The 15455-nt window shown below is 39.1% G+C and overlaps 1 protein-coding gene across 4 annotated transcripts in view; it reads left to right on the top strand.

The window, feature by feature from the left end:
• Positions 1–15455, top strand: part of osbpl3b (oxysterol binding protein-like 3b) — a 158657-nt gene that overhangs the window by 79702 nt on the left and 63500 nt on the right. For 3 of the 4 annotated variants that reach the window (XM_055659396.1, XM_055659380.1, XM_055659388.1), the window contains exons 8-11: positions 455–558; positions 708–800; positions 1246–1402; positions 3571–3704. In XM_055659396.1, coding sequence (XP_055515371.1) covers positions 455–558; positions 708–800; positions 1246–1402; positions 3571–3704 — 488 coding nt within the window. Of the gene's footprint in view, positions 1–454; positions 559–707; positions 801–1245; positions 1403–3570; positions 3705–10650; positions 10759–15455 lie in introns of all 4 variants that reach the window. The other variant, XM_055659404.1, reaches the window with a different exon arrangement.

Genomic DNA, 15455 nt, shown 5'->3' with positions numbered 1-15455 from the left:
CCCTCCTGCCCCCTCCCAGTGTTGATGTTGCTGACATAGGAACAGAGTTTGATTTAGGAGCAAAATCAAACTATTTCAGCTGGATGCTTAGAGGTTGAAGTTGGGAAGCCATTCTATGCAGAAAGTAGAAATCTAATCCATAAATGGCACTGGATAAGTTTCAGTGTGGAATTGATGGACTTTCATTAACAGAAGGTATTAAGATTAAAAGGTAAAGGTGAATGTAGATAGCTGAATCATGGATCAGACATGATGTCATTACACCACAGATTTAGTGTCTCAAAAAATAACTTTGATTCCTCTGCCACTGCTCTGCTACCTACTGTGTTATGGAAGTTCCTTCTTGTCTTTGCATCTTGTATTTCAATTGGGTTTGGGAATCTAAATATTTTATTTTCATTTGATAGAACTTTTCATTTGAAAACTTCTTTGTGAACCCTTTTCTCTGTTCCAGATCTTTCTCACTGCCATTCCAATTTAACAGAATTAATGCAGCTGCTACAGAGTATGGAAGTTATTCATAGGACATATTCAGCACCATCTATTAATGCTATTCAGGTATGATAATCAGACGTGTTTGTTTACCAAAGTTTAAGTTGAAGCTAAAGTGAATATAATTTATTTGGATGTGAATTGGAGAAGCTTAATAAGATAAACTCTTGAGGATTGTTCACTAATGAAATTGTTTTTCTTCATTTTTGATGAAGGGATACGTTTTTGAGGGTTCCAAGAAGGACAAGCGTTTTCAGAGAAGATGGCGGACCAAAAGTTTTGGTAAAGATGCTAAATCAACATTACAGGTGATGCAGCTTTGAAAGAAGTAATCTAAATAATTCTATTCATTATTTCAAATTGTGCATCAGAGTAAACGTCATGAGATAAGTAATTGATCTTCGAAATGTGTAACATTGATGATCTACATCTCGAGTTTGCTGATCAACACCCCTTACTTTCCACACGATTCTGAAGGATAGTAAGCTATCTACTGATATTAACTTTCAATAATAATTATTGCAGTTCTTAATTCAGACAGTGCAGTTATCTATCTATGCTATTTTTTTTAGCAAATACAAAGTATTGAAGAAAATCTACTGGGAAATATTTTAATATTTTAACTCTTCTTCCATTCTCGGCACTTCTGTATGGTGGTTGACTATCAAATGAAAATCTGTACAGAATATTCTTGTGGTTTTACCTCTCCATAATCTATTTTGCAAGGAGTAATAGCCTTTTCTTTTTGCTTAGGTTCCTTGCATCCCTGACAACCCAACGAGACTGCATGCATCAAACCCTAACCTGTCTGAGGTATTTCCTGTGGAAACAAAAGATTTTTCAGATGGTTCAGAGTGGCCTACAGATTATACAAAACTGCATGAGGATTTCTGCCTTGTTGCTCAGGAAGGTAGTAATATCATCTTTCACTTTCCAATATCAAAACTTTTGCACATGCTTGGGATGAAGGATACCACCATGAAGATTATGTAATATTTCAATATTGCTGTAACTCTGAAGTTGGTATCTCATGTACATTTGGCAGTCTACATCTTCTAGAAATAAAAACTAATTTTGGATATTGCCTGGTGGTAGAATATTTTCAGATTGGTGGTTAGTAAAAATTACTGGGTTTTGTCCAAGTGACTACTTGAAATTAGTTCAGCAATTCATTTTGGAAGTTGTTTAAGTGCAAGTTATGTTCATTACAAGATACTGTGAGAGAGAGTAAAAAGATGGAACAAGAACAAATCAGTTGAATTTAAATCTGTTGACTGCCAAATTCAATTCATTATACACAATGGTTATAATTCTTTAGGTTTATAGAATACTATGAATTTGAGTTAGAATACAGTGCCCTACATAATGTTTGGGCCATCATTTATTTGCCTCTGTACTCAACAATTTGACGTATGTAATAGAAAAAAAATAACATGTGGTTAAAGTGCACATTGTCAGACTTTATTAAAAGCCATTTTTATACATTTTGTTTCACCATGTATAAATTACAGCTGTGTTTAAACATAGTCCCCACATTTCAGGGCACCATAATGTTTGGAACACAGCAATGTCATGTAAATGAAAGTAGTCATGCTTAGTATTTTTGTTGCATATCCTTTGCATGCAATGACTGCTTGAAGTCTGCGATTCTTGGACATCACCAGTTGCTGGGTGTCTTCTCTGGTGATGCTCTGCCAGGCATGTATTGCAGCCATCTTTAGTTTATGCTCATTTTGGGGGCAAGTCCCCTTCAGTTTTCTCAATTGGGTTCCGATCGTGCGATTGACTTGGCCACTCAAGAATTGACCATCTTTTATCTTTGAAAAACTCCTTTGTGCTTTAACAGTATGTTTGGGATCATTATTTTGCTGTAGAATGAACTGCCGGCCAATGAGTTTTTAGGCATTTGTTTGAACTTGATCAGATAGGATGTGTCTTTACACTCAGAATTCATTATGCTATTACCATCAGCAGTTGTATCATCAATGAAGATAAGTGAGCCAGTACCTTCAGCAGCCATACATGTCCAGGCCATAACACCCCCACCACTGTGTTTCACAGATGAGGTGGTATGCTTTGTATCTTGGGCAGTTCCTTCTCTCCTCCATACTTTGCTCTTGACATCACTCTGATATAAATTAATCTGTCCTCAAGACCTATTTCCAGAACAGGTTGCTCTTTTAAGAATTTCTTGGCAAACTTTAACCTGGCCATTCTATTTTTGCAGCTAACCAGTGGTTTGCATCTTGCAGTGTAGCCTCTGTATTTCTGTTCATGATGTCTTCAGCGGACAGTGGTCATTGACAAATCCACACCTAACTCCTGAAGAGTGTTTCTGATCTGTCGGACAGGTGTTTGGGGATTTTTCTTTATTTTAGAGAGAATTGTTCATCAGCTGTGGAGATCTTCCTTGGTGTGAGATTCCATTTGCATTAGTAAGCTCATCAGTTCTCTCTTTCTTCTTAATATGTTCCAAACAGTTGATTTTGGTAAGCCTAAGGTTTGGCTGATGTATCTAACAGTTTTATTCTTGCTTCTCAGTCTCATAATGGCTTCTTTGACCATTGGCACAACTTTGGTCCTCATGTTGTTAAACAGCAATAAAAGTTTCCAAAGTTGATAGAAAGACTGGAGGAAAGACTAGGTGCTGAGAGCTTTCTTATACCTGCATAAGGAGGCGATTAAACACGTCTGAGCAATTACAAATGCATGTGAAGCCATGTGTCCCAAACATTATGGTGCCCTGAAATGAGGGGACTATGTATAAACACAGCTGTAATTTCTACATGGTGAAACCAAAATGTATAAAAATGGCCTTTAATAAAGTCTGACAATGTGCTCTTTAATCACATGTGATTTTCTTTATTTTTTATTGCATACCTCAAATTGTGGAGTACAGAGGCAAATAAATAAATGATGGGTCTTATGGAGGGCATTGTATATCTGTGTATTCCCATTCTCGTGTTTATTTCAATACTGCTGTAATTTGAAAAATGCCTTTGTTCAATTATATGTGTAAGTTTGATTGGTTAAGTCCACGTCAATATAAATTAACTTGGTTATTTTTTTGTGTGGTAGTTCATTCTGCTCTGAAATCGGTGTATAATTCAATGGTAATGGAAAGGGAGAAACTGAAGCAGTTGGTATCAGAACATGATGTTTGCAATTCTCCATCAGCACAGATCATTGGCCTAAAAACTGCCTTGAGCTCGGTAAGTTTAGAGACTGATGTCTAAATTTCCATTACACCTTTATGTATGTAGCTTCCTGAATTGATGAAGATGTCCACTGCCTTTGCAGCCTTTGCCATTATTGGTTCATCTTGAGTTAATCCTTTTGCCTTTTCTAGTTTGATTTATTTGATCGATCTGCTAATCTGGGAAATTGCTGCTGCTGCCATTTTGCCATTTGCAAAAAAAGGTATAAATTGAAGTAATTTTTCAGCAGTTATCTTATTTCTCAGTTCTGTCTGGAAAATTGTGGAATCCAAAGCAATGGAGAAGCAAATGAGAGGCTAGAGGTTGATCGAGGGGTCAACAACAGCAAGTTCAGTGGACAAGATGGGCAGGAGACTGACAGAGAGCAATTTAAAAGTAACCAAACTGATCAGAAGTTACAGTTGGAATGTTTCTAAGTCTATATATTCCTGTTAAAGTAAAAGGAAAGGGTGAAAGAGTAGAAAACTCTGGATGAGGTACTGAGGCTGGTCAGAAAAATCTAAGCGTAGGTTAGATACAGGCAATTGGCATCAAGTGAATCCTGGAGGAGTATGAAAGAGCGTACTTAGGAAGGAAATCGGGAAGTAAAAGATACCCTTGGCAGAATGAGATATCCTTGGCAGAGGAGATTAAGGACAACCCAAAGAGATTTTTTAAGTATATCAACGAAAAAAGAGTAACAGAAGTAAAAAGGGCCCATCAAAGACTAAAATGGAAGTCTGCAGGTAAAGCTGCAGGAGATGGGCAAGGCAATGAATATTCCTCCTCTGTTTTACTGTGGGGAAAGACATGAATATTTGCAAAAGTTTAATGAGGTTGTCTTGAGGATTGTTGATATTATAGAAGAGGAGATGCCAGACATCTTTTAAAAAGCAAGAAGGTAGATAAATCTCTGGAGATTGAGCAGGTATATTCAGGAACACTGGGATGCTAGGGAAGAAATTGCAGGAGCTATGGCTGGGATGCATACATCATCATTTGCCATGGGCGAGTTGTTGGGAGACTGGAGGATGGTTAATGTTTTTCTTTTATTCAAGAAGGGTGCTGAAGGAAAAACTGGGAACTATAGACCAGTAAGTCTTGTATATTTGGTGGGAAAGTTGGGAGGATTCTGAGCAATAAGATATACATGAATTTGGAAAGGCAGGTTGATTAGGGATAGTCAACATGACTTTCTGCATGGGAGATCATGTCCCTGAGACTAAAATTGCTGGTAAGAAGGTGGCTGTCAAGACTTGCAGCGGGATCTTGATTGTGGATTGAGAAAGGGCAAATCGAGTTTACTTCAAATAAGTGCAAGGTGTTGCATTTTCGGGAAATCAGACCAGGGTAAGATTTCACCAGTGTATGAGCAGACACTGGTTAGTTTTAGAACGGAGATCGAGTAGTACAAGCTGGTGGTTTGCCCGAGGGTGGAATCGCAGGTAGACAGGATAGTCAAGGAAGGTTTTGGCATGCTGGCCTTCATCAGTCAGGGCATTGTGTATAGAAGTTGGGATGTTATATTAAGCACTTTGGTTCAAATACTGGTTTTGATGAAAAGTGTTATATAAATAAACATTATATATATACGGAAGTTGGTGAAGCTGCACCTGGATTATTGTTCAGTTTTGGTCACCCTACAGGAGCACTCTGTAATCCAGCATCAACAGTTGCTTGTTTCTTGGGGATTCAAGAAGTAGAGGGCATCAGCTTAAGGTGAGAGGGGAAAGACTTATTAGAAAGTGATTGAAGCAAGTGTAATATCATTGAAAAGACATTTGGACATGTACATGCAGAGGAGGGATTTGGAGTGAAATGGGTCAAACACAGGCAAATGACTAGCTTAGATGGATGGAGATCTTGGTTGACATGGATGAGATAGATCGAAGGACACGTATCCATGCAGTATGGCCTTTTATGTGCACTAGTAGAATGGTTTTACCTTAAATGGGTATACTGGTCATCTATGTTATGGCCCCAAGTATCTGTGGTGGGGTTCAGTTCAAGTTCAAGTTCGTTTATTGTCATGTGTCCCTGATAGGACAATGAAATTCTTGCTTTGCTTCAGCGCACAGAACATAGTAGGCATTGAATACAAAACAGATCAGTTCAGTTTAGTTTACTGTCACGTGTACCAAGGTTCAATGAAAAGCTTTTGGTGCGTGGGATGAGCATTTTTCTAGAAATTAGAATACTAATATGCAAGGGCAGTTTGAGATTGAGGAGGTGATGTGGAACTCTTGAAGAGCATTGATGTGAATTGATCCCCAGGACCTGATGAGATTTATTGAGGTTACTGAGGGGGGCAAGAGGAAATTATGGGGACCGTGACAAAGATCATTGCATCTTCTCTAGACACAGGCAAGGCCCTGGAGGACTGGGGAGTAGCTTATGTAGCTCCTTTTACTCAGCCGGTCTTTATTACAGGATGGAAATATCACATACTTGAGGGCACAGTTTTATGATGAGAGGGGCAAGGCTTAAAGGAGATATGCGAGTCAAGGTTTCTTTGCACAGAGGCTAGTGAGTGCCAAGAACGTGCTGCCAGGGTTACTGGCTGAACTACATATGATATGAGGCATTTAAATAACTTTTGGATAGGCAAATGAACATGCAGGGAATAGAGGAATATGGGGTATGGGTGAGTGAGAGTCTTGGCATCTTGTTCGACACAAACGTTACCGGCTGACATGCCTATTCTTGTGCTGTATTGTTCAGTTCTGTTCTAAAGAATAAGAAATTTGCATGTGTTTTATAGTTTTGATATGCCATGTAACTAAAGCGAATGTTGGTTTCCTGTTGCAATTTCCTTATGATGCATTTGTGTTACTTATTAATCTGCACATTCCCGCTTTCTTTTTAGCCCCTGTCTATTTCCATTTACTTCATAATTGTGTATGTCTATTCGCATCTTGTTTTCCAATTTGTTCTTCTCCCCTTCCTCAAATGGTAGTACAATGAAGGCAACCCTGCAATTCCCCATCACTGCTTCTATATCTGATGAGGATTGAAAGATTAAGATAAAAGCCTATTTCACTATTTCTACTATTTAGAATTGATTTTCGCCAACTGACACATCAACTTCCATTAAAAGTGTTTGTATTATAAGTTTTGAATATTACTATCCCATCCATAATCTTTCTCTTTGTGTATACTTCACTGTCTTCCTTTGAAGACATGTGTTCATTTGGTTTTCAAGACATTATAGTTGGTGTCGACCAGGTGGACCCTAAGGGCGCATTTCTGTGCTGTGATTCTGTTTTGAGTAATTTAACAAACTTTTTTCTACTTTCCCGCTACATTTCAATAGTTATCCCAGCTGACAACTGTACTGCAATGCTTTTTCATGGGTTGTAGATACTTGGTGCTCATAAAAGGTCATGTGGTAGCATTTTGAATAAGAATGTGGAAGCTGTCCCTGATTTCCTGCCAATATTTATCCTTGAGTCAATATTGGTAACACGATTTGTTCATCATGCTGTTTGTGGGAGCTCGCCATCTACATTTTTCCTGTATAATTAATAATCATTGGACTAAAAAATGTCATTGACTTCAAAATATGTTAGTGTTGCTTTGAAGTCATAGTGTTAATGCTGAGAAATGTGAAGTGCTTGTGGTAAATATGCTTACTCTGGTGCATCGTTTTCTACATGTCCTCGAGATGTAGGTATATGAGCTCTTAAATCTTGGGTCTGTCACTTATCTTATTTAAATTATGTTGCCTCGTATTCCTCCAGATTTAAATATCAATTGTCACTACAGTCTTTCATGAGGCAACCTTTGATCTAGTCTACTGAAGCTATACATGTTGGGTTGGTATTATTTAGTCTATAGAATTATGAAGGGATGATCCTATTACAACATACAAGATCCTAACGGGGCCTGACAAGGTAGAAATCAATAGTGGAAGAATCCCTAATGAAAACTTAATTTCATGATATGGGGCCAATCATTTTAAAACCGATGTAATGTAGACATCTTTGGGCGGCTGATCAATCACTGCATTTGTCTGGTGGATACATTTTTGGAAGATCAAGGAGTGAAAATATTGGGGATCTGACAGAGAGAAGGAATTGAGACGTGGGACAGTTCAACATGATCATATTGAACAGTTGGACAGGCTTGAGGGGCCAGGTGACACACATCATGTGCATTTTGTGTCCTTTGTTCTGACTTGTGTGAAAATACTTACAATTCTTTGCAAGATTGCAAACCTTCCTTATTTTTATCACATTATACATGTTTATCTCCAACCATAGAGCTACTAATGTTAAGAAACAAATATCTTTGAAGAACTGCTACATAATAAAGACCACTAAGTTTAATTGGGAAGCAGAAGAGTGTTGAATTAAACAAAATTCGATCCCGCTAGCACCTTGTGGTTGGCTTTCAACTGCTTTCGTGTCTGATCTTGTTGCAAAAACGATTTGAATCTGTAAACTATAATTTGCAAGAATTTTATCTATGGCATTCAGCATTTGTCTTTGCCTTATTAAGAAAATCTGTGCCTGCAGGTAGAGTTCCATGACTGGAGCAGTAATAACGATTGTGGAACAAGTTTCATTTATTCAAATCTAATTTCTGTTCATGACCAAGCAGTAGGCTTAACTAAGTTGATATCTTGTGTAGATAATAGTGCAGCCTTGCACAGTACCTGTACCCAGATGAAAATGTGAAACCCATTTGTGGGTGCTTTCTCTGGATGCTTTCAAGAGAGCTAGATAGGGCTCTTAAAAATAGCGGAGTCAAGGGATATGGGGAGAAGGCAGGAACGGGGTACTGATTGGGGATGATCAGTCATGATCGCACTGAATGGCAGTGCTGGCTCGAAGGGCCAAATGGCCTTCTCCTGCACCTATTGTCTATGTGTTGAGACTTAGGATGAGGATAATTAACATACATTGGAGAGATATGTTCATTATAATATTAAATGAAGTATCTTATAATATTAAATGAAGTGTCTCTTGGAGAGATTTTTGCAGCAACTTGAAATATGCACCAAAGGATTGATATCTCAGTACTGACTACTTGGATCCCTCTGCATACTGGTGAGAACAATTGTAAGTGAGAGCTTTGTTTCTGCTCTGACAAAAGAGCTCTTTGAGAATGTAACAAAGAGCAAGATCATATCTCCTTCAGATTGAACTACAGACAAAGAAGATAACCAGTGACGGGTGGGAGCTGCAGATGAACGACAGAATTGAACAGAGCACTCAAGATCACAGGAAACACCTTCCATTTGATCTGCTCAATGGTTCTCTAGGCTGAGGTAGTCATGTCAGTGCTTGAAATATTTGCAGCTAATACAGGAGGAGACTCCAGAGCTTAAGGATGGCAGCTAACAGCAAGGACAGAGCTGGAGCAATTAGCTTTGGGAACAATCAAGACACCAGGACTAGAAGAGTGTTAAGGAGATTATATAACTTTAGGAGATGAGTAATAACTAAAGGGCAAAGACATAGAAGGCTAAATCAGAAGGCAACATTAATAATTGCAGGTTGATTAATGAATGGGTCCATTTGTAAGCTAGTACGCAAGCAATGAGAAATATTAACAGTAAGAGGGAAGTCAGCCTGGAACATTTGGGGATGGTTGACTTTAGAGGTAACAAAGGCACAAATGACAGTTTCAGCAGCAGACGAGCAGTGCCAGGACAGAGTTGGACAAGGATATTTTTTGTAATGCTACATGTGGCTAAATATGTCACATAAAACACCCAAGATAGGCTGGATTCTCTCTTTGTAACTATAATTTTTCAGCCCTCTTTGGAAATCTAATTTGGAAATAGAACTGAGACCATTGATTTGGCCTTAGAATGGGGTTATTGAAGTAATGATTTTACCTCAAATCTATATTTTTGGTCCTCTCTATTCTCATCCAAATGCTGCATTTCTAACATCCTGAAAACAATTGAATTCTACATTTGTGTTAATAGTGCAGATCATGAGCTTGTGTTGAACCGACCATGTCTCTACTGATTCACCATGCTGATTGGACAGCTAGGAATGGGTTCCTCAAATGCATTGCTTTGTGGTTCTCCCACAAACACACATCCTTGACCTCAAGCTCTTGTCTCTTTCTGACTGTCTGCATCTATACCAGACCATTTGCAACCTTGATGGATACATTTGATCCTGAATTTGACCAGTCGATGGCCTGAAATCCTATTTATCACGGAGGCTGACTGTCCTTTTCTTAACCAATGTTGGCTCTGTCCAGCCTTATCAAATTACTTGCTGAAATCTTTGTCCACTCCTTTTGATTACTTTCTGGCCTTGACCGAGTCCTGTCAGCGTGTTCCCTGGCTTACCTTGGCTGCTAATCTGGCATCCATTCAATTTAAAATACCTATTATTTTTCACATTCCTTTAAATTCTTCTCATCTCCCCAACTGTTTTTTCTGCTTTCTAATTCAACATCTTATGCAAGTCTGTGGCAATATCTTAAATTCAAAAATTCCTTTTGATTATATGGGTCAGTTGTCAAAAAGCTCCCTCCCCCAGCTGTCCCACCTTTTAAGCAGCTCCTGCAATCTATGCCTTGTTTCTTGTATTTATTGCTTTATGAATTGGGGTGTTATTCTTTGAAGCTTTTGCAAAGTCACATGAAAGATACTAAAATAAAACCTGCTTCCTTCCAGCAAGTCATAACTACAGTTCCTCTGATTGTACTCCCTGGTATAATTAATCATATTTTAAATTCATTTTTGAGTAAACTGTTCTTTAAAATAAACTGCAGTTTTTGCTGTAATTTTGAATACAGCACAACATTTGAGGGAAATTCATTCTTGTAACTCCTGTTTGTCTTTTTAAATTGTGCATTTATCAAAATTATAAAATCACCTTTCATATCGAAACAATATTTGTGCATTTTAAGCAGTTAATGTGCTTGGTGTTTGTATACAGACTGTCTGTATTTAATAATTAATGCTCTGTATTTCCTTAATGACTTTTGTCAGGCTTTAGCTCAGAATGCAGAGCTCAGAGGCCGGCTGTGCAGGATACATGCTGAGTCCCGGCTTGTAGATCCAGCTGTCACTCTATTTTCAAGTCCAGGTTCAGTAAAGGTGGGTCTGAGGAAAATTATGTCCATTGCTGTCCATATCATTCCTGTGGAAAGTTCAGCATGCATCATTTTAATTCCTACAAGTGATAGTTGTAAGACAGTCATCCCACAAGTAGGTTGATGCATCTGTAATTCCATAGTTGCCTGCCCATTCCATTCATACCAAATATGAAATAAAAATATCATTTTTTTTCCATCAAATTTAGGTAATACACTTTGAACAACTGCTTAAAATGGAGACAATTAGTTAGTCATATTGTTGCATTAAAATCAAACATTAGTCTGGATAGTCATAAAACCAATTACACTATTTTCCGAGGTGAGCTAATATTGGATATTTGATTAAGTACTTTAAAAAAATTGTGTATTATGCGATTACGTTATTAATTAATGGAGTATATTTTTCTTTTTTCAACTTTTACATTTGTTATTTAAGTACTGTACACATATTGATAACAGGTTATACATTGGTTTAGGGAGAAATAACACCCCTTCTCATTTCCTTACCAACCTTTCTGTCATCTGGCTCTTCCAATGGCAGACTAAACATAAACTAGTAGATCAGTATCTCACATTCTGCTTGGGTAACTCAATGGCATAAACATTGAATTCTCTAGGTTCAAGTACCACCCCCCCAGTTCTCCCCCCCCCCCCCCGCCTCTTTCTACCCTCTGCTCTTCACCCTCAAGGGGTCCCAATCCGAAACATTATCTGTCCATTTTCCGCAACAATGCAGCCTGACTTGCTTAGTTCCTCCAGCATCTGCAGACTTGCATGTCTCTTTAGTACACCAGTGTCCTTTCAAATTTTGATTCCAGTGATTTTGAAAATACTGATGGCCACAGAATTGTTGATACGTGATGAATTGCAGAGATTCAATGTGGCTAAGCAATGTTACAGATCTGTAATTATTTCAAAGCTGATAAACTGTAAGATCAATGATAAAAGCTGGTGCATTTAAAATATAATACCACCTAAGATGTGCAAAAAAGAGATTTTTACCAAGAGATCCTGAAGTACAACATAAGGTCACGCGTATTAAAAATATGTTACCAAGAAACGTTGACCTTTGCCTCAGGGAAGCATTGATGGTAATGTTTGCCAACCTGGGCGGTTACATATGATGGGGCAAGTATAGAATAGAATAGAATAGAATAGAATAGAATGCAATTTATTGTCATTCAAACCTAGGTTTGAACGAAATATCATTTCTACAGTTTTTTTACATTACAAAACAATCCAAGACCCACACTTAACATTGTTTACATAAACATCCATCACAGTGAGTCTCCAACATCTCCTCACTGTGATGGAAGGCAAAGTCTTTATCTCATCCCTTTGTTCCTTCTCCTGTGGTCCAGCAGTCCAACTGCAGTGTCGAGGCGAACTGGGGCTCCGATGTTAAAGCCCCCGGCGGGCGATGGTAAGTATGAGGCCGTTTAAGCCACGCGGGGCGATGTTAGGCCCCGGCTCCATGTCCTTAAACCCGCGATTCCAGCGGGAGAAGTCGCCATTGCGGAGCTCGGAAAAGTGGTCTCCCACCAGGGACCTGCGAGCTCACGATGTTCCCGTCCACCGGGTCTGCGGCCGATGCCTCCGAACTCCAAAAGTCGGGTCGCAGCCGCACGCCACCACAGCTCTTCCCGCTCCGAAGTTGGCCAGCTCCGCGATGTCAGTTCCGCAGGCTCTGCAACTGGAGCCCTCAGGTTCGTCCCGGCCGGAGGTCGCCGCCGGCTCCACGATGTTAGGCCCAACGACATCCGAGACCCGACAGGGAATAGTCGGGTCCCCGCACAGGGAAGAGATTTAAACGGTTTCCCCCACAGATCCCCCACCACCCCCCACATATACACAGCTAAAAAAATAATAAAAACTAACTCAAGACATACATTGAACAAGACAAAAATAAAAAAAGACAGACAACTGTAGTCGAGCCGCTGCCGTTAGGCGCCGCCACTATATGAGTAGGTGTAACAGGAGACCAACCGCTTCTAGTTGTGAAAATTTGCACACCATTCTGATTTGGGGTTACATTGCTATTCTTTCATTGTTCTTGGATCATATACCTGGTCATTTGTATTTAACGGCAGATTTGGATGGTAGTGGGGTTGGTCAAACAGTATGCCAGACTTTCGGGGATTGCTTGCCAGCAAATACATTTCATGAATGAATTTGTCCTTTTGGACACTTTTTTAAATGGGTAGATCTACGATTACATGCAATGTTTCTGTGTCTTTGCTTCCATCTTTGATTAAATAGTCCTGTTGATTTTCCAAGCTTGTTTTATCATCTGCAAATTGAGTAAATATAAGGTACCAGATTTCACATTTTCATAGATTTAAGCTGACATTGTTCAATGTCTCATTTCATGAAGTTGATATCAATTTTAAGGTTTCCAAGCATCTACTGTTTATCACAAGTATGCTTACTATGACTCTGGTCTATAAGTTCTGCTTTTTGCATTCTTCTAAAGCAAATTCCAGGGAAGAGTTGAAACAGAATTGTTTGCTAACCAGTCTTTCTATAGAATAAATTGTAAATGTTATGGAAGTTGGAAGTTTAATTGAATTTTTAATAATTTAACAGTTTTTTAATTGTATAATTATGCAATTACTGTTTGGTAAGCTTTGCTCTGAGCTAATTTTACAATATTTAAATGTGGAATGAAATTCATGACATTTTTTTGTTTTTTGATACTTGTTTTGCCTTCGTTCTATTCAAATATCTCTTTTGGTTCCATAAATTCTTAAATTACAGCACATTACAGAGACTTTATTTTAAGAAATGATTTTTTTTCGGGGTGGCACGACGGCGCCAGAGACCCGGGTTTGACCCTGGCTATGGGTGCTGTCTATTCGCCGTTTGTACATTGTCCCCGTGACCGTGTCGGTTTTCCCCAAGTGCTCTGGTTTCCTCCCACACTCCAAGGACATGCAGGTTTGTAGGTTAATTGGCTTCAGTAAAGATTGTAAATTGTCCCGAGCTTAGGAATGCAAGTGCAGGATGATCGCTGATCGACGTGGACTGAAGGGCCTGTTTCCATGCTGTATCTCTAAACTAAACATTAGACCAGTTATCAGAAAAATCATGGAATTTATGGTTGTGGCACACTGTACAGATGTGCCTCTTCCTACGAAATTCTCATGAATTCTCATACATTTCCTCTTTTCTTTGCTGAAAATTCTTTATCCAACTGATGCCTATCCTCAATCTTTGGAAATGGGCCATGAAATAAAATTATTATGTTTTGTGGACAATATTCTTTACGATTAGACTTGAGTCTGGCTGTTTCAACATTGACCACAGTGCACAAACCTAACTTTATCTGAAAAATTAATATAATTATTCCCCAACAGCCACCTGCCTGAATGCTTTCTTTACTAGTGACTATGTTTCCAGAAAAAAAACAGTTTTTAATGTGCACACAAGGAACTGCAGATGCTTGTTTACAAAATGCTCGATTGCTGGAGTAAAAGCCCTGTCCCACGGTACGCGTTCATTCCAAGAGTTCTCCTGAGTTTGCCCTGATTCGAACTTGGAGATTTACGGTAATGGCCACTCGTCGGTACTCGGGGCTCTCATGGACATTTTTCATCATGTTGAAAAATCTTCACGAGTCTTCCCGTGCTTACCTGCTGCTAGCGAGTCTTCCCGAGTACCTGCTGTTAGCGCTAAGAGACGTCCCCGAGCTCCGACGTAACTGCTACGTTCATTCTCCGTGCTTACCACAAGTTTGATTTTTTTTTAAACTCGGGAGAGCTCTTGGAACGAACTTGTACCATGGGACAGGGCTTTAAGTCAGCGGATCAGACAGCATCTCTTAAGACCATGGACAGGTGACGTATCCAGTTGGACCCTTCTTCTGACTGATTGTGGAGGGGAAGAAGGTGAAAAAGATGGGACAGGACAAAGTCTGGTGAATGATGGGTGGATTCAGGCAAAGGGGGTGTTTTATAGGCAGATAGTTTGACGTAGGGCAGAGGTGAAAATACAAAATGTGCGAGATGAGGAGAGAAGAGTTGCTAATGTTCAGGAGGGGGTTTGTAGGTTAGTTACCTAAAATTAGAGAATTCAATATTCATATTGTTGGGTTTTAAGGTATGCATGTGGAATATGAGGTGCTATTCCTCCAGTTTGCATGTGGATTCATTTTGGCAATGGAGGAAGGGGAGGTAAAATAGTTAGCAACCTGGTGATCCAGTAAGCTTTGGTGGATCAAGTGCAAGTGTTCATTGAAACCGTCGCCGAGTCGATGCTCGGTCTTTCTGATGTAAAGGAGGCCACATTGAGAACACCAAATACAGTAGATGAAGTTAGAGGAGGTGTATGTTGAGGTCCCTCGATTAATTGAGAGAGGAATTATTGGGACAGATGTTACATTTTTATGAAACTACCCAAGGAGGGAAATTTCCAGGGAAGAGATGAGTGAGCAATGGAGTGGCACCCGCTGAGTTTCTCCAGCATTTTTGTGTACCTTTGATTTTCCAGCATCTGCAGTTCCCTCTTTAACACAATGGTAAAAAGATCTTTGTTTTGATTGCACCTACCAACATGAATACATTATTATATTACAGTTAATATGTACCGAGCGCACATTTTTGTTCCAATGCTCCCCTTTCCCAATTACTTTTACATTGAAGTGATTGAAATCCAAGTGAAGGTTAAATTGCATCAGAAAAATAAAACCTCTGGAATGGA

Source organism: Leucoraja erinacea, chromosome 2 (genome assembly GCF_028641065.1).
Source record: "Leucoraja erinacea ecotype New England chromosome 2, Leri_hhj_1, whole genome shotgun sequence".
Lineage (NCBI taxonomy): Eukaryota > Metazoa > Chordata > Chondrichthyes > Rajiformes > Rajidae > Leucoraja > Leucoraja erinaceus.
This window is presented reverse-complemented; position numbering and strand designations above follow the sequence as displayed.